Here is a 23,875-nt window from a genome sequence, read left to right as displayed (position 1 = left end):
CAACAAGTCTGGCAACATCTGCCCAGAGACAGTTAACAGAGTCCCATGTCTCATTTTCAGAACTATTTAATGCTGACCATAGAGGAGGGGAAGATATACGTTTGGTGGTGGTATTCTGCTGGAGGTGGTGGAAATGGCAGACGATGATCCCTTGAATGCAGAGACCAGTGGGGTGAAAAGTGAGGACATGAGGAATCCCTATTGTTCTGGAAAGGAGGAGGAGAATGGATGAAAGCAGAAGTGTTTGAAATGGGATGGATACAGTTAAGGGCCATATCAACCACAGCAAGGGGTGGGGGTAAATCTTTGGTTGAGGAAAAGGTGGTTATGCCAGAGGCAGCCCAGTGGAAGGAGACATCAGAACAAGATGTGAAAGAGAAAAACTGGGAGAATGAAGTAGAATCCTTACTGGCCATGGTTGAGGAAGAATTGTAGTTAAGGTAATTGTGACAGTTGGCAGGCTTGTAATGGATGCTGGTTGACTGCCTGTCAAAATGGAAACAAAGAAATGCATTGTCAGAAGAAGAATCAAAAGGTTTCTGATGCATTATGTCAGTTCCACAATTTTCAGTCTTCTGGCCCTAGTCTCCTCCCCTTCACCATAGATGTATAATCCTTCTGTATGTCCAGTCAGGCTGGTCTGAAAGCTCTGCACTTCGTGGGGGCAAAAAAATAAAAGAAGCCTGAACCGTCTCGAACTACTACTATTCACTATCAGTGGCTGAGCTCTTTCCTCACTGATCAATTTCTCTTTTAGCTCATCTCACTTCCTCCAAGTCAAATATGCAGCTATGGGTATTCGCATATATCCCACCCACAGTTCTTTTTCTAATGCAGTAACATTGATGTAGCTTCCCACCCTCATTTAGAACTGGAAAAATTCATCACTTTTACTTCAAATTTCCATCCATCTGTCACTAACTGGCCCAGCTCAGATATTTCTTGGACTTCTGTGTCCACTTCTATACTGTCCACCAACATCCAGTATAAACCCATTGAGACTCATACAGTTACCTTGACTACACTATGTCACACTAGTTGCTGCAAGGATTCTGTTCCATTCTCCCAGTTTCTCCACAGAACACCTGGAGGAAGAGCACCTCATCTTCCGCCTAGGAACCCTCCAACCACACAGGATGAATGTAGATTTCTCCAGCTTCCTCATTTCCCCTCCCCCCCCCCCCCCCCCCCCACCCACCCACCCACCTTTTCTCAGTCCCAACCCCTGGATTCTGCACCACCCTCTTGATCTGCAATCTTCTTCCCGACCTCTCCCCCACCCCCTCTCCAGCCTATCACCCTCACCTCCTTCCACCTATCGTATTCCCAGCACCCCTCCCCCCTACCTTTTATCTCAGCCCGCCTGGCACACCAGCCTCATTCCTGAAGAAGGGCTTATGCCAGAAACATCGATTCTCCTGCTCCTCAGATGCTGCCTGACCTGCTGTGTTTTTCCAGCATCACATTTTTCAACTCTGGTCTCCAGCATCTGCAGTCCTCACTTTCTCCCAGTTTCTCCGTCAGTCATATTTGTTCCAATTATGCCACCTTTCAGTGACTGCCTCCAACATAACCCCACACCCATCTAAAAATCAAAGATTATCTTCCTTGCCAATCACCTCCCCCCCATTAGTGGTTGACATGACCCTCAGCCTTGTCCAGCCTATTTCTGGTACTACTGCCCTCACATCTTCCAATTTTCTTGCTGCACAAATGCTGTCAGACCTGCTGAGTTTCTCTAATATTCCATTTGTTTCTGATTTCTGGCAACCCAGTATTTGCGTTAATGTTTAATGAAAGATGAAATGGACTTTTATTCAATTTGCTGTAAATTCAGTGTGCCAGGTAGGTTTGTTATTCAAATTGTCAGGTAATTTCAGCATCTGCAGTTCTCAACTTAAAAAAATTGTGCAGAATTTACTTACTCCTGACATTTAGGAACCTTAGAAATCATGTCATGCACACGACAATACTGCAGCTTTAAATACCATGTAGAGAGCAGTGACTTTCAGATTTGATTTGGTAGGTTTGTAGAACATTTTAACTTTAAAAAACACATCTTGGTTTTGGTCAGAAAGCACATACAGCTACTACTCCAGGTCAAACCTGGAATTTGATAGGAGCTTTCAAATTTCCTAGTTATGATGCTTAAAAGAGACCAAGTATTTTACCTTAAACATGACAACAAATGAAAGAATACAAAAAAAGCAATGACATTTACTACAGGAGGAAAGGGCGCTGACTGGTTAGCAAGTTGACTGCTGGCATGGAGAAATAACCCAGCCAACAGGGAACTATACAGAGCCCAAACTTACTGGTAAATGAAAATGAAAGCTTGAAACATACTCATTTGGTTTGCAACAAATAGCTGCTAATGTATTAAATATATAAACTTCTTGCAAGCACAGATGAGTCACATGATGAGATCAACTGGTAATTTAGCGGTTAGCCCACTTAGTGTTGTTCAGCAAATTCAACAATTTCAGAACATCAACAGTAGAGAGTTTGTTTTGAGTTTCTGCAAGGATGGGCTGGTTGAGTATAGTCTTTACTTTGCCAATAGAACAACTAAAAGGAACCTGTTGTTTTGAGTAGGTCACCCAAGTAAATGGGACTTGTGGTCTATATACGCATTAAACCAGCACCAAAGTTTCCCCATTTAAAATCAAAATTTGACAAAAATGGTTGATCTCTAACAGAACAGCCAAAGCTCATAGGGTCATGACTATTGAACAAAGTTTGAAACCTCTCAGCAATTTTCTCCATGGAAGGCTTTCTATAGTATCGTTTGACTTTGAATGACCAATATGGGTCAGTATTAAAGAGGTTATCGATCAAGATCTGCTCTTTTGACACCTGAAATTACACTTCAAAAAGTAGCAAGGAAATCTCCACTCTCCCTACTAACAATTGGCACGGGCTGAAGATGGTAACAGTGGACTATAATCAAGGCATAAACTAGATTTGTGTGGATTATGTAATACAGCAGCTAATAAAATGAAGGACTTCACTGATGAGCTAATCTGATAAAGGTTTTTAAATGAACCAGCTATTACAAGACACATCCTTAGCAACATTGTGAGGACTATTTTACCAATTTCACTAAAAAGACTAATTCATGAAGAAAGAAATCCTCCATCCACAGGTAGAGTCACTCCATTTATCATTGCACTTCTGTCACTGAGGAGGAAAATTATTGTATTCACCACATCTTCTTCCTCTACAAAAGAATTAAAATTTAAAACTTAAATATGGTAAAGAATCCAGAACATTTGTAGTTAGTAGAAAATGAAAGTGACAAAACAGGTGCCAGATATTTCCATACAAACAAAAAAAAAAGGCAGAATGAGCAGATGAGGAGCTGCTATCTGGCCCCTGTTGAGGAAAGAAGTAACTATGGTATAGCAGAAATGGCAAAGGTCCAGAGGGAAAAACATTCTGACCCCTTCCCAACATATGGGTTGGTGGTGGAAACGTGCCATTTCACTTCAATGCGCGCACACACCCCTGTTTTAAAAATCACTATGCATGAAATTTTATAAAACATTCAATACCTGAATATTCCCCTCTGTATAGGTATTAAGGCAATAAAAAGGGACAGACTTTTGCTCATCATCTGCGAGTGAAATGCAAACTTCCTTCCTAGGATCAGTGAAATGTCAGGAATTGGTCTGGCAGAAAATATTTCCACAAAAGGGAACATTCTATTGAGATTCAATGGCTGCAAATCCAAGATTGTTCATTTTAGTGTAGATTGTTATGTTTTGAGATGGACCTTTTTTTAAAAAAAAGTCACCTGCTTGTTGGCATTATGTTCATGTTAGTTCAATAAATTCCAATACCTTTATAAAAAGAAATGAAATACAAGTTGATGCTTTAAAAATATATACAGCAAGGCTATTTTTATGGTAATGAAATAGTAAGAGTGGCAACATGAAAGTCAATAAGCAACCAAGTACAAAATATATAATAAAATAGTTATGCAGCAGAATGGCAGCTGTGGATAAAAGTTATATCATTATAGTCAATTAATGAAAAGTGTAGGCTTCCCTTCCCCCATTGAGAGAAATCCAGAAGTACTTGCTCATTCACCTGCAAACCTATGCAATGGGATACGAGACAACATTCCTGCAGCTTTTGCTGGGTCACTCCATCCAATCCGACCCATTGCAGTCATCACTACGGTGGGATTTATTGCATTCGTTCGGATCTGAGAAAGCAAAAAAAAAGTTCTTTGAACGTTGTGCTTATTTTGAGTCAAAGGCAGTCAAAATACTTCTGGATTTCATATCTTCTTAGAATTCCAGAAACCAATTTACATTGAAATTCATAGTAGTTACAGGAGATGGACTAGCCAGAGAGAGGAGAACTAAATTAATTCAGCATGTTATATTAAAAAGTGAAAAATTACTGCAATTTACTAATAATTTCCCATACTGTATTAAAACAAATTGTTTCTCACTTCAGGAAGTGGCTGTTGAGCACCCTCTTGTGGACAAGTGTAAAATTGTTACATATCTAAAAGTAGATGTACAGTATTTGATTAGAAATATTAACAAAGCATCAGGTGCTTTTGAAGAATCAACAGGAGTACTGAAATAATAAGTAATGTGAATGAACCAGTTCCCAATCTCAATTGTGGGCTCTGATATTTAGAATTTGCGCTACCACAGACAAATAGATGTCAAGAATCAAGTTTAACTTCATACAATTTTTTGTCTCAAGTACCATACTAGCTCGATAGCCTACAACATTCAGCCGTGCCCAGTTGAATTCTACAGATACCTTATCCATGATCAGAGGACAGGATTTTGGTGGTTTTAGGCACAAAGACATACTGAAAGCCAAAGCATCAAATTGTAACTAAAAGAAAGCAGAAATTTCAAGAAAACAAACATGTTCACTAGTTCAAGATAGAGAACACTGGCTTCTGGAATTCTCCCAAAGTCAAAATTGCATCTGAAAGTAATCTTTTAAGAAAACAAAAATCTTAAAACAAAAAGCAGAACACTTGCAGGAGTGCGAGATGCTAGCATTTTGTTGTGGGTGCAGTTTAAAAGCTTTAAGAAAGCAATTCGTAAAGAGCAAAACATCTTAAAAAGCACTTTCAAAGAAGTGTATGAAATGAAATTGTTTTATATTCATGTTGTGATATGACTCTACATTACATTATTTTAACTCCTGCTAACATTAATACCCAAAAGTGTTGGAGATGCTGAATCTATACATTAGTAAACCTGCTGCAACAATGGTACTCATTGGGAATTAAAGATTTCTGCATCTTATTAAGCAGACCAGAACTATATTTAGGACATGAAACATTTGCTGTTTGCAGCATTGGGGGCCAGTATTAATGAAGAGGGAAATTTGAATAACGATTTACATTTTGTTGTTTAGCAAGGTGAAAGAAAAAGTTTTAGCAGCAAAAATATAGCATTTCTAAATCAGTTTATTATTTCACGCTTTGTATTTTATCTTTTCAGTATAAATTAGATGAAAAAGTCCTACAAATATTTATTGAATACCAGCTGAGACTAGGAGATGGGAAAAACAATTTTGTAGTAATCAGGTTTTTCCAGCATGGTCTGTGAAATGCATTTTATCTGCTGCTGATATTAATAAAGGACTCACTCCTCATCTCCCATTCAGAACGTCCCCAGTATTGTTAGACTTCTGTTGAATGCAATTGACAACTGCCACCTATCCTCAGACACTGAATATTGCTCCAATAGAAAAGGCCCAAAATCAATAAAAGGATCAGACTGAAGGTCAATGCTGTGAAGATGTTCCATTTGTATGAAAAGACATTTACAAAAACCCCTTTTTTGGAAGGCTAAACTATGGAATCTAAAAAGTCAGCTAGTAGTTTGCATCTGTCAATGCCTACCTTGTGTGGTCCCAACTCAAGTGCCATCACTTTTGTTAACATGTCCACAGCTCCTTTTGAGGCACCTTTAAAACAGCAAAGGTAAAAAAATACATTTAAAGAGGCAACTCATTCTCCCAAGGGAGTCTTTCGTTAAAACATGCCACTATATCAATTATTAATTGTATATTAGAGTATTGAGGCAGTACACATCAGCCAAGATGTCCTTCAGAGGATTTCATTCAGTGTGTATATACACACACACAGGATCAGTTGGTTTTCAGGGAGGGGGAGGGGTGAGGAGAGAGCTGAGTGGTGGTCAGTTAGCCACGGAACACTATGTTTAACCACTAAAATTCAAAAAAATGGAGGTCCCTTACTATTGAATGCACTTTAGAAGTTAACAGTTAAAACTTTGGACTTCAGTGGAGGAAGCAACAGTTGTCTCATTAAAAAAGAAAATCAGAGGACAAAAAAAAGGAGCAGAAGTACTACATTATTTCTTCAGATTAAGTAAATATGCAGACACTCACTGGCTTCATTACAACAATTCTTACTCCCTTTGAAACACTTATTTACTGAGGCAAGGGGAGGGAAAGAGAAGAGAAAAGATGTCAACACCAGCTTCAAGAAAATTAAACTTCTGGTAGAGAGAATTGTAGGCAGGTATAAAAAGAGTTAATTAAAATCAAGCTGCATTTATTGATCTGAAAGCAAGGTTTTCAATTAAGTAGCTATTGGAAAAGCAGCTGCCAATTCATTAAACTCAGTCACACACACTTTGATTAAATCATCTGTCATTTCAAGTGTCAGCTTGCCTCATTTGGTAGCATTCACAATCCCATAAAGGAACTTCTGCAATCAAGTTCCATTCAAAGACAAGTACAATATCAAGGCAGACGTAACACAAAAGTACCCTTGCCACGGAGGCATTTATTTCAACAGACAAAAGAGATCACAAGCACTTCACAAGCTAAACAAAGAGGCATAGAAAAATAAAAAGTTCACTTTCCCCCAAAAAAATTTTAAAAAGGAAGCAGGCAGTTCCCCAGAGTAGTGGGAAATTAAAGCATTCACAGCTAGTGCAAAATACAGTGGTGGCATGGGATTTTGATGTTTCAAAAAAAGTCAAATGGGGAACCAGTCTTTGGTTTGGAATATGAATTGTCTGCCAAATTGAACTCCCAAATTCCACTATTTAAAAAGAAAATAATATCAAATTTATTCCTTAACTCTCAAAGTGAACAACAAACAACTGTTCATGACTCTAGGCCCCTCTTTCTCTTAACTGCTTAATATCTGCCTCCAATTATACTGTTCCAATAAAACACATTAAAATTATAGACTATATTTCAAAGCCATACAGCAGTTATTTCCGGTGTCTTTCTTCTTCTAGCTAAAGATCTCTCTGGGTCGTCATCTGTCTTTTACTGCGATTGTTTCATGCGGAAAAGGTACCTTTGATAGAGAGTGCATTTCAATCTTTTTGGGTCTCTCTCTCTCGATGGTAATTACTCTTTGGTTTTCAAAATGCCTGCTTTTTTTTTTACATCCCCAACATTGGATCGTCTCATTGTTTTGCCAACATCAAACCAATAAATACAAACTAATGGGGCATAACTTAAACTAATTGGTTAAATTTGAATTGTCGTCAAAACAGCAACCAACGCAGATATCCATTTCACAGCCAAATGTTACTTATTTTCAATTTTACAATATACTCAGACTGATCTAGTCATGACTCAGGTGTTGTGAGCTCTCAGTGCAGAGCAGCATTCACTCTCTCAAAGGTACAGTACATGCCTTAAACTTCATAACACAAACATGCACTGGAGATTTTTCCTAATAAAAAGTTCAGGCTCATTACAAAAGAAGAGTTTTGCAATATCCCAAGATGTGCATCTGCATAAACTGCCACAAATTATGACTTATTGTGCTGTCAATTTCAAAATAATGCACTAAAAGATTCAGCTCAGAAAAAGATGGGTAAAGCAAGGGATGGCACTCACAGTATACAGCATGATCTCTCAAAGCACACTTGGATGCCTGGCTGGAGATGTTCACAATAGAACCACCTTCTCCACGACACATCATCCCCTTTGCAATTATCTTTTGAAAACAAAAAGAAAACTTCAACTACCTCTGAAAATTCTGAAAGTACTGAAGTAGCAATCTGCAGAAGTCGTGCAGAAATATTACGTGTTAGGAGACATGGAGTGCAGATGGTATAGTACCATTGAATAAAATATGCTACACAGTCGCGTCATAGCAATTAGGTTTATTCTGGGGACTCCCTGGTCACTCATGGCTTATAATGAGATGAGACATGCAAAGTAGGATCCCTCCCACCATCTAGCCAGCCTGCACAACTCAAAACTGTTTCAAAAGCAAGAATTTGCAGCATATCTTCAGCTTGGTTAGAGAAGATTCACTTCATTTCTAAATAGAGGCCAAATTCAAATTGACAAATTTAGCTCAAGGTGCAAAAAGAATACACCTGGAAAATGCAAAGTTAGCGTGCAGGTGCAACTGGCAGATAGGAAATCAAATGCAATGTTAACATTCATTTCAAGAGGTCTCAAATACAAGAGCAGAGATGTAATGCTGAGGCTGTTCAAGGCTCTAGTCAGACCGCATTTGGAGTATTTTAGTTACAAGGAGAAGGCAGGAGAATGGGAGTTGAAAAACATAGTTGCTATGAATGAATGGTGGAGCAGACTTGATGGGCCAAATGGCTTAATTCTAGAGTCATATATGCAGCACAGAAACAAACCCTTTGGTTCGATTTGTCCATGCCAGATATCCCCATCCAATCTAGTTCCACCTGCCAGCATCTGGCCCATATCCCTCCAAACCCTTCCTACTCATATACCCATCCAGATGCCTTTTAAATGTTGCAATTGTACCAGCCTCCACCACTTCCTCCAGCAGCTCATTCTATACACGTACCACCCTCTGAGAAAAAGTTGCCCCTTAGATCTCTTTTATATCTTTCCCCTCTCACCCTAAACCTATGCCTTCTGGTTCTGGACTTCCCCCACCCCAGGGAAAAGACTTTCTCTATTTATCCTATCCATGCCCCTTATGATTTTATAAACTTCTATAAAGGTCACCCTTCAGCCTCCGGCGCTCCAGGGAAAACAGCCCCAGCCTATTCAACCTCTCCCTATAGCTCAAATCCTCCAACCCTGGCAACATCCTTGTAAATCTTTTCTGAACCCTTTCAATCTCTAAGTTTCACAACATCTTTCATCAAGATTGAGTAGCACTAGTTCAGAGATAAGATGATCTTAGTTTATCTCCGCTGCAGCAACTAGTAGGAAGAAAAAAACCCCCAAATGAACTGCAGTTTCTGCAAATCAGAGACAGAAACAGACATTGCTGGAAAAGTTCAGCAAGTCTGGCAGTATCTGTGGACAGAAATCAGAGTTAATGTTTCAGATCGATTGACTGAGGAAGGGTCACTCAACACAAAACATTAACTCTTGATTTCTCTCCAAACATGTTGCCAGACCTGCTGAGCTTTTCCAACAATGTGTTTTCATTGCAGCAACTGGTGGCAAGTCAAAAAATTAGTTTAGCTTCTCAACTCTGGCTGGGATCTAGTAACACTTGTGTTAAAGTGGTTTAGATAAAGACAGAATGAGGCTTTACTGAAGCCCTGCAGAGAATTCCCTGATACCCACTGTTCAAGTACACACAAGGAATGGTCCTAATCCTGGACATCAGGCAGCAGCTACTGCCTGTGGCATCACAGTCCAGTAAAGCCAACAACAAACAAAGATAACGCCAACTAAACAGAGTCATAGTTGCAAACCACAGAAAACAGACCCTTCGGGCCAACACATCCACACCCAAGTTTCCAAACTAAACTAGACACACTTGTCTGCATTTGGTCCATATCCCTCAAAACACGCTTTGTAAGGCCAAGAAATAGTGTTCTATAATAAACTATTCATTTAGAGTGTGGTGATTGAGGGTTCTGCAAGTCACTCAAGAAATTGCAGTTTTGCAAAGTTTTTCTACTCTTTACAAAAAAGGGCAGAAAACCATGGGCTTCAATTTCTTAATGTGTCCTATTGGAAGATAAGGCACTTCATTAACAAAAAATAAAAGTCAATATTCTTTTGGAAGTTAACATGCATACCACCTATTCCTCATTGAAGGCGTCTACATCGGTGTACCAAAGACTGAGCAAAAACGTTTGGGGTGACACTGTAGGACTCAAATGATTGCAGTGGTGCAGATTACCCAATCAGCAATATCAGTGTTAAAGCAACAATGAACAACTTCACTAGTAAAGTATAATTTACCCAAGATTCAAAACCCTGCTTACTTAACAGGCAAGTCTTGCTAGTTCTCTGTTGGAAATCTCAAGTATTATATGCAGGTCCTGTTGCAACTTGAGGCACATGCTCCACAATAGCATTTCAGCCCATTCTAAATCTCTGGCATCATCCTCAACATAAGCACAAGCTTTCAGCTGCCTATTCCCTATTGCCTTAACCAGAGGGGTACTTTGTTTTTAAACAAATAGCCAATTGAAAATATACATTTTTTGCAAGAGAATTGACACCTTTAAATAAAAACTGAATCCAGTCTTCGAAATCTTACCTGTGCAACATGCATTAGTGCTTTCACATTAACATCAAACACTCTGAAAATCAGATACAGAAAGGATAAAGTTAATAGAATGGTTCTAATGTTAGAAAACAGGTTAGTTGATAGTTTTATCCTTCTGCAATAGGCTACCCAGCTCTGTAGAGATTGCCCAGTTCACAATCCCTGGTGTTGGAGCAGAATTTTGGACGTCAACAGGTTTCATTCCAATGAACCTTATCAAACACCTTGCTAAAGTCATTTAGACAGCACGGACACCAATGCTTTCAGGATGCAAGTTTCCATTGCAGCCTCTGGACCTCTACATCCAGATGTTCCAGTCAACTCTGGAAGAACTGAATGCCTTGCTGGCCCTTGTCTTTCACATCCATTAATAGAACTGGCTCCCTGCTGGGCTCTGGAGTGGTTACCCTTGGTTCAATATTCTCTTTTTTTCCCCCTTCTTCCCATAACAAGATACTTCTCAGATATAAGAGAGAAATCCTGCGTATTGTATAGCCAGTTGGAAAGCTTTAACATTTGGCCAACTGAGACAATGCAAACCCAGTGAAACAATCCATAGGGACATTGAAACAACTCTCAGATAGGCACATGGATGATAGCAAAATAAAAAGAATGTGTAGGTTAGCTTGACCTTATAGTAGGGTAAAAGGTGCTGCACTGTTCTATGTTCTAATCCAGTTGTCCCTTTCACCCATTTTACCCGACAGGTGTAATTACCCCTGTGCCCAGTTTTTAATTTTAGCAGTTGGCCAACAACCAATACGTACATATTTTATTTAGTGCTGTCAAGATTATCTACAGTCTATGCCTCAAAAAAAAAACTCCACTGCTGCTCAAGAACAGAACTAATCACCAAGGACAGTGAGGCAGTTAGGGCCATCCATTTTTCAAAACAAAAACAAAAGACAGTTTCGACAACAGCAACTACAAAAAGGAATTTCCCTGCTGTCAGCTACTGGAAAATTCACAAGAATTCTCCTCAAAACATCATCTCCTGGTGGATGAAGAGCTCCTACAGAAATCTCAATACAGCTTCTTTTCCAAGGGGCAAAAGGGAAATGATATTCCCTTCACAGCAATGTAAGGAGCTACATCAAACCTCATAAGTGGCTTTTTTGGACTTCAAAGACCTTTAACATTGTCAACTATAGGAGATTATGGAATGTCCTCCTCCATTTCAGTGCCAAACTCTGGAGGCAGCTGTCTACCACCTGCTCCAGGATAACATACAAGGCCATTGATGGATACCAGACCCAATTCTGGGTGAAGTGAAGCAGTGTCATTGTACTAACACACTTCTTAATCTTCCTTTTTGCAAAGACCCAGCTCACCCTCAGAGACTAGAAACAGAAGAAAAACCTTCAAGGACACCCTAAAAGTTTTCTCCAAAGAAAAATGCAACATCAGACACCTGGGACACCCTAGCTCAAGGCAGTCTGAAAACTCATCACTGCATGACAAGCTGAAAGCAAATATTGACAGAAAAGGTGCACTGCCAAGCAGGACATCTTTCTCTCCCAAGTTCTATCACCTACTCACCTAGTGAGCGACACTGGAGGTCATGCATGAGACCCTTCAGTCATCTAGGAACAAGGCATCCTCAGCTACAAGGGACTGTCCAAGCAGAGCCACCTGAAATGAAAGCTACCCTGCCCCCACAATTCTAACCACTCCAAGTATGGCCTGCCCTTCCAATGCACCCTATCAATTTCCTCTGCCTGTAATTACTTCCAGCTTTTTGCTGAAATTTAAATTGATATCCTCTTCCTTAGTAAACAACGTATTCCAGCCTTGTCTTTCATTGGTAAGCAAATCACTTCTGCTTTTAAAAGCAGCTCCGAACGGACTATTACCCACAAACTATTTACATGCTGGTAGAGAAAGATTTTGTTTAAAAATATATGTTAACTGCCATTATTTTCAGGATCACTATGTTGGGCCTCATTTTGCCTTTGTGGGCTATTTGGTATTGTTCATGCTCAAACTCACCAGGCAGCATCATATTTTATGTGCCTCATCACCCAAGGTGACTTGAGTTTACTTCCCTAACCGAAATTGCCCATAGGCCCAAGGACATGTGGGTTAGGTGGCTTAGCCAAGAGAAATGCAAGGTTACAGGGATAGGGTGGGCTGGGAGGGGTTTGGCAGGCTCCTCTTCGGGCAAGCAGTGCAGACTTGGACTGAATGGCCTGCTTCCACACTGTAGGGATTATATGATTCTTTGCTCCCTTGAAATGTATCTAAAATATCTCCTTCAGGAGATCACTTTTCCTTAGTTTTACCAGTCAACCTCTGCTTCCATTGTACTCTTATATTGGATCGCTCATCACATTTAAAAGTGCACAGGAAGGGGACGAATTTCAATTATGCCTTGCTCTTCCTCTCAAGTAAAATCAAAACCTTCTTACACAATGATCAATGATGATGACAGAAGTATTGCCCTACAAGTGCTTTGATCATGTAGCCTATTTCTTTCATCACATCCAAATCTCACAATGCTCTCTTTAGTTGGACCAAAAATGCACTGGTCAAAAAGAAAAGTCCTCCTGAGCATATTGCAGAACTTCCTTCCCCTCCTCCCATTAACATTATCCAAATCTTAGAGTAAAAGTCCTTCCAATATTATCACTATAGACCTAGTGCATTTGAGAGTTCCCAGTAGATTTTTTCCTCCTATTTCTCAGAATTGAGGCCTGTAAAATACTCGCAAATAGCATGATTTGTGGTCTTTACTCTTCAACTAACCAAACATATTGTTTCTCTTTCCAATACTAATTCATTGCGCAGTGGAGGCCAGGACATTAAATGACTTCAGGGCAGGGATTGATAAATTCTTGATCTCACAAGAAATTAAAGGGATACGGGGAGGGTGCAGGTAAGTGGAGGTGAAATACCCATCAGCCATGATTAAATGGCTGAGTGGACTCAATGGGCTGAATGGTCTTACTTCCATTCCAATGTCTTATGGTCTTAATAATAGTGTCCTCCTGAAAAAAAAAAAATCAGTATTACAACCCCACCTCTATATTGCTGAATAGAGATGTTTAGCCAGTTCCTTTTCATTTAAAATCATATGTTCCTACATGGATATTAATGCTCAAGCATATTTTAAAGAGTTCTACACCTTGTAAACAAAAAAGTCTTAAAAATGATTACAAACAGGCAATTCGTATATAAAAAAAAACTCAGGTTTTGCTCATAATGAGCATAATGCTTTGGTTTTCTTAATTGGGTTCAAATTCACCAGAGCACCTGTTCTCACCGTAGAACCTTTTATTGAACAAGTAAGGAAATACAAAGCCACCTATTTAGGTAATTTAGGTAAATGCACTCACAGCTTTAATGCAAGAATTCCCAAGACAATTTAAAAATGCATACTAGGTTTTTGCTTAATTGCAAGGGTAAAATGGACACGTATTGTACCTAAGCCAAAAAAAAAACTCAAATTTTTACAATATATCTTTACATACTTATCAAATGCATCCTCTGTGACACTTAGGAAGGGCTGCAAAATGGCAACTGCAGCATTGTTCACTAAAAGGTCTATACGGCCTACATCCTTCAGAGCATTTTCGGTGGCTTCCCAGTTACTGATGTCCACACAAATAGTCAACATCTTAGGGCACTGAAAAGGTTAAAAAAATCCTCATTATGTATGGGTAAGCTCATTTAGGAGGTTCACTGAAGAGAGATCAAGTGATTAATCATCTACAGAATAAAAACCGGTGCAAAATTGATTTAACTAAACAAATCAAATTCTAGAAATCTTAAGGTCAGATAAGATCAGTTGAGAGATCCATTCAACAAAGGATCTTGATCTGAAATGTTAACTTGGTTTTCTTCTTTATAGATTCTGCCTGACCCATTTCATACTTGAGAAATTTGTTATTTTTATTTCCGACATCTGCCGAATTGTACTTCCAGTTATCTTCAATACTTTAAAAGAACACGAAAAAGTGAAGACATGATAATCTAACTTGAAGATCTAACATGAAGAATGATTTTGTCCAGCAGTACTGGAAACCTGTTCACGTTGGAAAATCCGTGCAATGTCTTTACAGCACATTTTTACATACCTCCTGAACAAGGCTATCCAAGTCAGATTGTGTCCTGCTTAACGCAATAACTTCTGCACCACATTCTAGTAAGGCCTTAGCAGTGGCTCTTCCAATGCCTGTAACAAACATTTAGCGCAAAATAAAGAAATAAAGCTTTTGGATCTAATCCCCAAAACACACCTCATCCTTCGTCCCACACCACCACAATCTTCATCACCACCCGATCCATTCCCCAGGATTGTAATCACAGATCAGATGATGATCATTTAACCCAAACATTACTTAATTTCTGCTGAAATTGTTGTACTGAAAGTCACATCTACAGACCACACATTGTTAGAGTCAGATAACTTTTTCAAAAAAAAATGTTGGCATTGAATGTTTGATTGGTTAAAAAGTATGCTACCAATCAATTTTGTTATTATTTAGTGGAATAGAATAATTAATAAAATTCCCCTACACAACAGATTGGAACATCCTTGTACAATACAGTACTACAGACAGACAATATCCTCCTTTCCAACCTCACCCAAAAGAAAGGCTTATGGAATTAAAACTAGAACCCAGACCCAGAGTCCAAAAGGGCTGGTGGAACTTGACTTTCAGCTTCAAAAAAAAAGGAGAGATGACAGTGCATGAAATTTTTGAAAAGTACATTATTTAAAATGCTCAACTTAACTACTGGCACAAGAAACATGGATATTCAACAGTAAATGCAGTTTCAGGATTAATAAAGAAATCCTTCACAAAAAGAACAGTTGTATAGTGGAATTAGCTCCTGGATTGATTTGTGGAGGCAAAACTATTGGGAAAATTTAACTGAACTCTGCAGGAAGGACACACTACAATTTTTATGAATGCAAGATTAAGATCAGAAATATACCTCAGTAGTCAAAAGGCGGGGAGGGGGGAAAGAAGAGAGTAAAAATGACAATTCAGTTTGAACTTGTTGACTAAAGTTCACAGCTTAACCAGAATGCTTATTTCTGGTAATATTTTACTTGGGAGCAGAATCCTGCTGATCTCAGTAATTCTGGGTTTAAAAGATCTTGCAGTATCAGGGCACAAGTCAGCCTATTTGGAGGTGGGGAAAAGGTTATCCAAGAGTGAAAAAGTGGCAGTCAGAAATGACAGGTTTTTTTTTTAAAGAAATAACTGAGTTCATCAAGGTGTTGAAGAGGAGGCACAGGGAGCAGGCACATCCATACCTGCAAGTCTCAGAGATGGGTTAGCTGGAAGGCCTTCCTTTACTAAAAGGTGGCTTTTTAAGTATCAACTTCTTACCTACAGTAACATATCATAAAACCTGACCCCCAAGAAACACACACAAAGTGTAAGTAGCCAAAAGCTAAGCCCAAGGAGCACCACGAGGCGTGCAGTGAGTGACAGACAAAATAGTTGTAAAATATTCTGAAGTTTGAGGTCAAAGTTGTTACACACAGCAACCAACGGCGAAGCGATTAAAACCGTGATCATTCACTAGGCCACAATAAGGAGGTGAGATTACACAAACAGCACAACAGATTCCAACAGTGCTCCCCCAAGTTTCCTTTGTTTTGAAAAGTTAGTGTATTAGTGAGGGCGTCTCTGCTAAGCAGGGAAAAGTAGAAAGAAATAGTTATTGCTTTTTAACGGATTCAGGGCAGGTTAGTTTGAGAGAGAGAGAGGCAGCTCAGAGTCCACAAGGGGACTGTGCTGTTGCAGCAGAGGGCCGACACCCCGCTCCTTACCTTTCCCAGCGCCCGTAACCAGCGCTCGTTTATGGGCGAGAGTCTGCTCCATCCTCCAAGGGTGCAGCTCAGAAGGGAACGCTGACTGAGTGAGCCTCCCCTACCCGTACGGTCACAGCGAAACCAGGGTAAACTCCCTCTTTTACCGACACAGCTGATGCCGCCACTTGGTGTAGACTCTGCAGCGATTTACGCTCAGATTGGTTCAAACTGAACCATCCGTACCTCCCCCTTTTCACAAGCACCACCCATTGCTTCTCAAGACTTCCTTATGTCACTTATGCAATTATCATTGACTCCCTGCAATGTGGTAGCACACAATTTGGCCCATCGGGTTCATACCGACCCTCTGAACAGCAACCCTCCCAGACCCTACCCCTACCTCTGTGACCCTTCATTTCCTAAGGCTAACCCACCTGCACATCCCTGGACAATATGGGGCAATTTCCCATCGCCAATCCACCTAACCTGCACATCTTTGGACTGTGGGGGGAAATCAGGGCACCCGGAAGAAACCCACATAGACACAGGGAGAATGTGCAAACTCCACACAGTCACCTGAGGGTGGAATTGAACCTGGATCCCTGGTGTTGTGAGACAGCCTGCTAACCACTGAGCCACTATGGCACCCTGAAATGACATTTTTTTCTTTAAATATTTTCTTCCCTTTTGTAAAATCTTTGAATCATTTTGACCCCCAAGGCCAAGTTCATAAATAAAACCATAAGTAGTAGGAGGAAGCCATTCAGCCTATCTTGTCTGTTCCACCATTCAAAGATATCATTCAAGTCCTTCTTTATTCCATGTTATGAGTCTGCTATGGCTCATAGTCAGTAGCACACCAGCCTCTCAGAAGGCTGTGGGTTCAGGTCCCACAGCACAAACTAAAACTGATACCCTCAGTGCACTGCTGAGGGAGTGTGGCACTGTCAGAGGTACCATCCAAATTGATTGTGATGTTCTGCTGAGACCCTGTCTGATTCTATGGCACCATTTCAATGAAAGAGCAAAGAAATTATCCTTGATGTCTTCCATGGCAAATTTCATACCTCAATCCAAATCCAGTTTGATCAGGTTCATTATATTGCTGTTTGTGGGAGCTTGTTTTGTACAAATTGGCTGTTTTGTTTTCAACATTACAATGGTGATTGCACTACAAAAAGTGGACTATGCAAACTAAAGCATTTTGCAAAGCCCCAAGGGTTTTATTTAACTGCGGGTACTTTTCCTCAAAAACTTGTCAATCAGCCCAACAGATGCAAGGTGACATTTTGTTCCAGACTAGCTTCTTCTGCTAATTGTAATCCTCAGCTAACCCCACCAATATACTCCTTTCTTCCTTGTGTTTATGTATATTACAAATGTACTTTTCCTTCTTGTTGCCACTATATTTACTTCATTGCTACTGATTGGAATTCCAGCAATTCCTATCACACCAACCATCCCATTCCCCAACCATGCACATGTCACTAAACACCCAAACAGGTTCATTCATGGAGAACATAGTTGAATATAAAGCTTAATTCCCATAAAGTACAAGCGCAACTAGATAAAAAAAAAATAAAAACCTCAGTAGGATACTTGGTTTTATAAATACAGGTGTAGAATATGGGAGTTTAAAAAAAAGGCAAACTTGTGAAAAGAAAATTGTTTAGGCCACAGTTACTGTCTGAAGTTTGGGTGCCCAATTCTAAAAAATACTGTATGAGCCATAACGAGTATAACAGCATTAATGCTACAGAATAATTGCAATGTTGGGAAAATGAATCTATGAAGAGAAAAAAAGTTTTAATTTTAGTTGCAGTAATCTTCATTCTATATTGTATTAAAAATGTCTGTGCCCTTATTCATCCTATCCATTTCAGATTGGCCTGAAGAATCAGATGCAAGATGTCATACTCACTTGAAATCTCCCATTAAAAGGTAACGTTGAGGTTAAACTAAATATGACAAAGAAAGTGAGAAGTGTTTAAATGTAATCATTTAATTAGATTTCTCACCTTTTAACAAGTGTCTACATTTTAATTAAGCAAACTACTGGCAATCATCATTCCAAACCAGCCTCATATAAGCTTACTACAATTTGCATTATTTTCATTTATAAACAATGCAGGTGAATAAAAGAAATCTCCGGTTTTAAAGAATCTGAGTTGTTATATTCTTGGCATTTAAAAGTAACTTTGGCTTCTCCAGCTGAATGTAAACATATATGTTTCTAAAATAGCATTTTCACATACAGATATAACACTGTTTATTAGTAAGCATTTCTACAATCTCAGAGTATTTTTCAGTCTTTGTAACAGTATTGCACATTCTTAGTTGAAATATTGCTAAGGTCCATCCATGACCAATTCATGTGCTTTTCCAGGATTGATCTTTTTATATGCTCACCATCCTGGAGAGCAGTTGTTCACTTCAGTCCCATGGTCAGATCTTCTGATAGTGATTATACCACAATGTTCGGCATTAACAGTAACTACTTCATTCCACGATCTGCACACCAAATCAATTACCTCTGCCCTAAAGTCCATTGGAATGAGCTGTTCAATCTCAGCAGGTTCTTTGAATTCTATTGAAACTGTTGATCAATTAAAGTTAACTTGAATTATAGGTGTAAAAATGATTACATTTGTTTATCATGAAAGGATCGAACTCCTTGTCAGAAATGCATACACAATTTCAGACTTAACATACAATATTGTTTTTCCAACGAGAGGAGAGACATCATGATGCCCATTGAAAAACTGCAATAGATTAAAAACTTTCAAGATTTGCAATATTCTTAGCTATTGCACTCGTTATGAGGTGCATTCTAATATTTACAATTGTTATGGATTAAAATATATATTAAAAATTAATTTCTGAAAACATTGATTTTCAGACTGAAAATTTGCTGGTACCCTTCATTAAGCATCTAAAAGGTAAGTGAAATTTCTGCAGAACCTTTGTGGTTTATGTCACAATTCGGTCCATTGGTACCTTGCCACACAGCTCCTGGGGTGATTCACATCACTCAGCATTACTAAACTCCATTAACTCTGATCTGCTGCTACACTGCTCCATATAACTCAACCAGGAAGTTCTTTGGTAGCAGAGAACTGGTACAATAGAGTTTCCATGATTTTCATGGAAGCTCCACCAGTTCTGTCAGGAGACTAAGGAATATTGGGATCCTTATTTCAAACTTCTCCTTTACCTCTTTCCACTCTGGATTACGTTCATGCTCATGACCAATATTTGTAAACTTCCCACAAAACTTCAGTCAAAAGTTTGAATTACCTGTGCTAATCAGACTTCTAACATAATAGATTACAGTGAATTGAATGTTGTTTTACTGTCCACATACTAATATTTGTCTTCAGTTATAGACAGATCTATCATTCATATTTCTTCTCTCACAGTGGAAAAGCCAAGGCCTCAGAATATGAACAATATTCAGTTGAGAAAAACCAGTGAATTAAGAGTCCAAACCATTAATTAGGTCACTTATACAGTACACAATACACATTCTTTTATAGTCTCTAAAAAACTTTTATCTGTATTTGCATTCAGAGTATTCATTTGAATGTTATGTGCAAACCATTCTAACACATCAATTCCAGTATAATCAAATTTACGGAGCTCTGGACTGTATGTATGCGCTAACAGAAATAGAATTTTCTCTTTATTCTAACTATGCTAGAACTCTTGCCTCGAAGTCAGGAATTTGTGTCCCACTCCCAGACTCGTACACATAATCTAAACTGAAACTGAGTTGAGTTTTCTATATATTTATCTGCTACAAATCAAGCAAGAGGTATGTTGGTCTTGCAATCTTGCTATCATTAATTGAATATAGCATACTAGAAGAATTGATAATCAAAACGACCTTTGGCTAATTCCTGCAAAATTAAATCTCCACCAACCCAGCCATATACCCTCTGAGCCCAATGACAGGAGGCGTTTTTGATGCAACATATGACTTATGATGTGTTTTTCTTTCAGATACAGCTTTTACTTTGGAACATCTAAACATCTTTAAATTCAGAAATCATTAAAAACATGCTGGAAGATCCATCAAGGCAGTCCACATTTAGTTTATTTGAGTTAGTACTTTGCAAAGTACTATTAAAATAAATACCATAAAATCCTGTCTAGAATAGAATTGTTAACTATTATAAAAAGATCATAGATGACAGGTCTATTGAGGTAAGCCCAATAATGAACCAGTCTACAAAGTTACACTTGTATTAGAGATAAAGGTTTTATATTGGAGATTTTTGTTTGTAAAATTGCACTTTATATTCCTTCTAGACGTCCACACCTAGTCAAGCCTGTTTATTGACCATCTCAAACCAGAAAGCATGGAATTAATCAATTTAAATGACTTGTCAACTTACTTGGAGTTGAATACAGTAGGCAATTTGGTTCCTAGATATTGTGCAATGGAAATTGATAACATTGCTGCAGTAAAGCAAGTCCTAAAGTATGTTTTAGCCTCTGGCTAACAAGATAACCTTTGGATGAAACATAACCTGACAGAGTTGGGTGAGTTATTCAGCATATTAATACAATACTATACAGGCGAGGTGAACATATTTAATGAAGAAGTATTGTTTATAAACATCATTTTACGATGAAATTGTTATTGGAGTAAGAAATCAAAGCATTTCAAATGACTCAGTGGCAAATATCCCAAAATCCTGACATTATATGGCACGATGAAGCCACAGTGATGTAGTTCTATCAATAATCACCATCTCACAGAGATGTAAATATCAACTGCTAAATTAAAGGGGGAGGCATATCCAAAAGAAAACCCAGAGTTTCATTGTTAACTGTCTAGAACTGGATAACAACCAGCCAACGTAATATTCCGATAACTGAATTGGTATACATTTATACCAAATGTATAGACAGGACATTTAGGATGGCACCATTCTAACATCATCCATCAGCATTTGCCAAGGTTCACTGTATACACAGGAAATAAAAGTATTAGAAATGTCGAGTGACTCAGAGTCTCTGCTTGCATAAAGCCAACTTACGGTTTAGCTTTACCAGTTAAAACAGTAAAGCAGAGAAGGTTAAATTTAGAAGAGGTAACATTAGTACTTTGGCACACAGCATTGACACAATTTAATTGCAGACCCACTTCAGTGAATCCTGTTTTAACAAGCAGATCCAAGATAATGGGTCAGAATATGAATGTCAATTCAAATCAGACTTGGAATTTTCACTAGGGCAGTTAAAGAGTTGATTGCTGCTTCCTTTTGCAGAATACTTGTAGTTGTTTTACACCCAACAAAAAAAAAAGTGATACATAGTTGTGTTGCAATATGTTTTGGAGCATCACAGTCTTATTCTTCCTCATTACCATAAATGTCCTTTCTCACTCACAAAGTTCTTCATAAAGATTGGAGAAAAGGTTCAGAATAGTTTTCATGATCAGTACCTGTCTTTGACAGGACACCAGGCATCGTGGTAGAGGAGACAATGTATAGACTTGAACCTGCAGGTAAACAAGATATGAAAATATAATTGAATTCAGGCTATTCTATTTACTTATTTAATAAACTATAAGCAGGAAGGCAGAAGATATGATGAAGCACATACCCAAATGGTTTGCAATGCTAGTCAGAAGTTCCTTTTGCATTTAAGTTTCCATAGTCAGTTGATCGTAATTGTACCTAGCTTCAGATGCTGATTTAGCATAAGCATAACTCCTCATACCTGGGTTCCATTTAATTTTTAAATGATCAAACCAAGCAGGTTTGATGTTATGCAATTGTCAGAGCAGATCACATGAATCTCTCCTTCATTTTGCCTTTTTTTTTTTAAAAAGTCTCAGTACCAAAACATTTAAATCAAAAGTTTATAAGGACAAGCCACCAACAAAATTAGACAAGAATACTTTAATGTTAAAATTCATTTTTAAATTATTTTTGAAATGTATTACATTTAAAATATCTAGTTGTGCTACTTTATAGATTCATGGCATTTTTATTTGAGGAGATTGATTTAAATCAATCTGTTCAGACATATTACAGCATACCTCCGGAGCAGGTGGATCTTGAATCGTAGAATTCCCTACATAGTTTGGAAGCAGGCCATTCAGCCCATTGAGACCAAACCCACCGAAGAGCTACTCACCCCTCTACCTATCCCTGTATCCCTCATGACTAATCCACCTAACCTACACATCCCTGAATACTACATGGTTAATCCACCTAAACTGCACATCGTTGGGCTGTGGGAAGAACCTGGAACATCCAGAGGAAACCCACATGGACACAAGGAGAATGTGCAAACTCCACACAGATAGTTGTCCGAGGCTAGAATCAAACCCTGGTCCCCGGCGCTGTGAGGCAGCAGCAATAACCACTAAGCCACCGTGTCTTGAACCGAGGCCTTTTGGCCCAGAGCTACAGACACTACCACTGTGCACAGAACCCTTATTTTACTTAAGTATACTTACTGCAAACTTTGAAGTCCTATTATATAAATAGCAGCTGTTATGTACACCATTTGGTTGACTATAAATCATTTGCGGTACTGACAAAAATATGATAGATTTGTCTTTAGGAGGTGAAATTGAAAAGCCAGTCACAATACCTTGAGGGATCATCTGCCAAAGTGAAAGGCCCTTGGACTCTCAGTACATTCCGCTTCATTTCTAAACTTCCATAACTTAAGGTGACCTAAAATAATTGCATTAGTAGTTTAGGTACTGTGTTTAGTCATCATTCAGATACCTCAAAACCCATTCATTATCAATACAGCAAGAATGCACATAATGTAAAATAAATATTTTAAGTCTGAAATACAAAGACCTAGTTAGATAGAACAACTCTTCAAATTACCCACAATTTGGCTTCACTCCTGAGGATCAAGATTTAAGGCAGGGGACCAGCAACAATTAACTTGGATAAATGAGAAGGATAGTTGCCAAAATCGAAAACATGGGGCCAAGTTTTCGGGTCTCTGGATCATCAGAGACCAGACATATGGTCAAAAATTCTTAAAAATAAACCTGCGGATGCTAGAAATCAGAAACAAGAAATAGAAATCACTGGAAAAATGAAAGCAGAACAAAGTGATGTGAAAACAAGTGAATCTGCTTTCTTTCCACAGATGCTGCCAGACCTGCTAAATGTTTCCAGCAAGTCCTGTTTTTATTTGTGATATGGTCAACGATGCTAGCTGTCAAAGTCTCGACACACTGGTCTATGTGAGAATGCTCACGATGTTTCAATATCTGATGGATATTTCCCTGCTCTTTGGGGCCTTTGTCAGAGACTTTGGACTGTTCTCCAGTACATATCATGGTAGTTACACAAGAAACATTACACAGATTAAAACCAAATCATAAATTCGCCAAATCCATCCCAACTACACCACTCCCCCACCACCACCACCAACCCCAAGGCAACGATCCTCCAACAACAATTGAACCCTAACAACTATCTCTGTGCGTTTTACCACTTCAAGAAACTCCAATTAATTGATTAAATGTGATTCCCTTTAACAAAACTATACTGACTCTGCCTAATTATCTAGAGTTTTTCTAAATGCACAGCCACAACCTCTTTGATGATCAATTCCAATACATTTCCCAT

The 23,875-nt window shown here is 38.7% G+C and overlaps 2 protein-coding genes across 5 annotated transcripts in view; both read right to left on the bottom strand.

Annotated features, from left to right (window-relative positions):
• dcxr (dicarbonyl/L-xylulose reductase) overlaps positions 1–16,442 on the bottom strand; it is a 26,921-nt gene extending 10,479 nt beyond the window's left edge. The window contains exons 1-8 of one of the 2 annotated variants that reach the window (XM_043714720.2): positions 16,278–16,441; positions 14,566–14,663; positions 13,960–14,114; positions 10,481–10,523; positions 7,876–7,975; positions 5,888–5,952; positions 4,093–4,210; positions 1,340–3,220 (exon numbers count right to left, since the gene is read on the bottom strand). In XM_043714720.2, coding sequence (XP_043570655.2) covers positions 3,117–3,220; positions 4,093–4,210; positions 5,888–5,952; positions 7,876–7,975; positions 10,481–10,523; positions 13,960–14,114; positions 14,566–14,663; positions 16,278–16,329 — 735 coding nt within the window. In that variant the 5' untranslated portion in view covers positions 16,330–16,441 and the 3' untranslated portion in view covers positions 1,340–3,116. Of the gene's footprint in view, positions 1–1,339; positions 3,221–4,092; positions 4,211–5,887; positions 5,953–7,875; positions 7,976–10,480; positions 10,524–13,959; positions 14,115–14,565; positions 14,664–16,277 lie in introns of those variants that run through there. The other variant, XM_088000597.1, reaches the window with a different exon arrangement.
• A 1,799-nt stretch (positions 16,443–18,241) lies between these two features.
• The window catches only part of rfng (RFNG O-fucosylpeptide 3-beta-N-acetylglucosaminyltransferase), a 54,611-nt gene continuing 48,977 nt past the window's right edge, over positions 18,242–23,875 (bottom strand). For all 3 annotated transcript variants that reach the window (XM_043714715.2, XM_043714714.2, XM_043714716.2), the window contains 2 exons: positions 22,872–22,957; positions 18,242–21,768 (listed from right to left, as the gene is read on the bottom strand). In XM_043714715.2, the coding sequence (XP_043570650.2) occupies positions 21,705–21,768; positions 22,872–22,957 (150 nt within the window). In that variant the 3' untranslated portion in view covers positions 18,242–21,704. The remainder of the gene's footprint in view (positions 21,769–22,871; positions 22,958–23,875) is intronic.

The sequence above is a fragment of the Chiloscyllium plagiosum genome, unplaced genomic scaffold, assembly GCF_037043375.1.
Source record: "Chiloscyllium plagiosum isolate Xiang-an unplaced genomic scaffold, Cpla_swu_hap1 HiC_scaffold_25, whole genome shotgun sequence".
NCBI classification, from domain to species: domain Eukaryota; kingdom Metazoa; phylum Chordata; class Chondrichthyes; order Orectolobiformes; family Hemiscylliidae; genus Chiloscyllium; species Chiloscyllium plagiosum.
The sequence above is the reverse complement of the archived record's forward strand: the minus strand, read 5'-3'. Positions and strand labels throughout refer to the sequence as shown.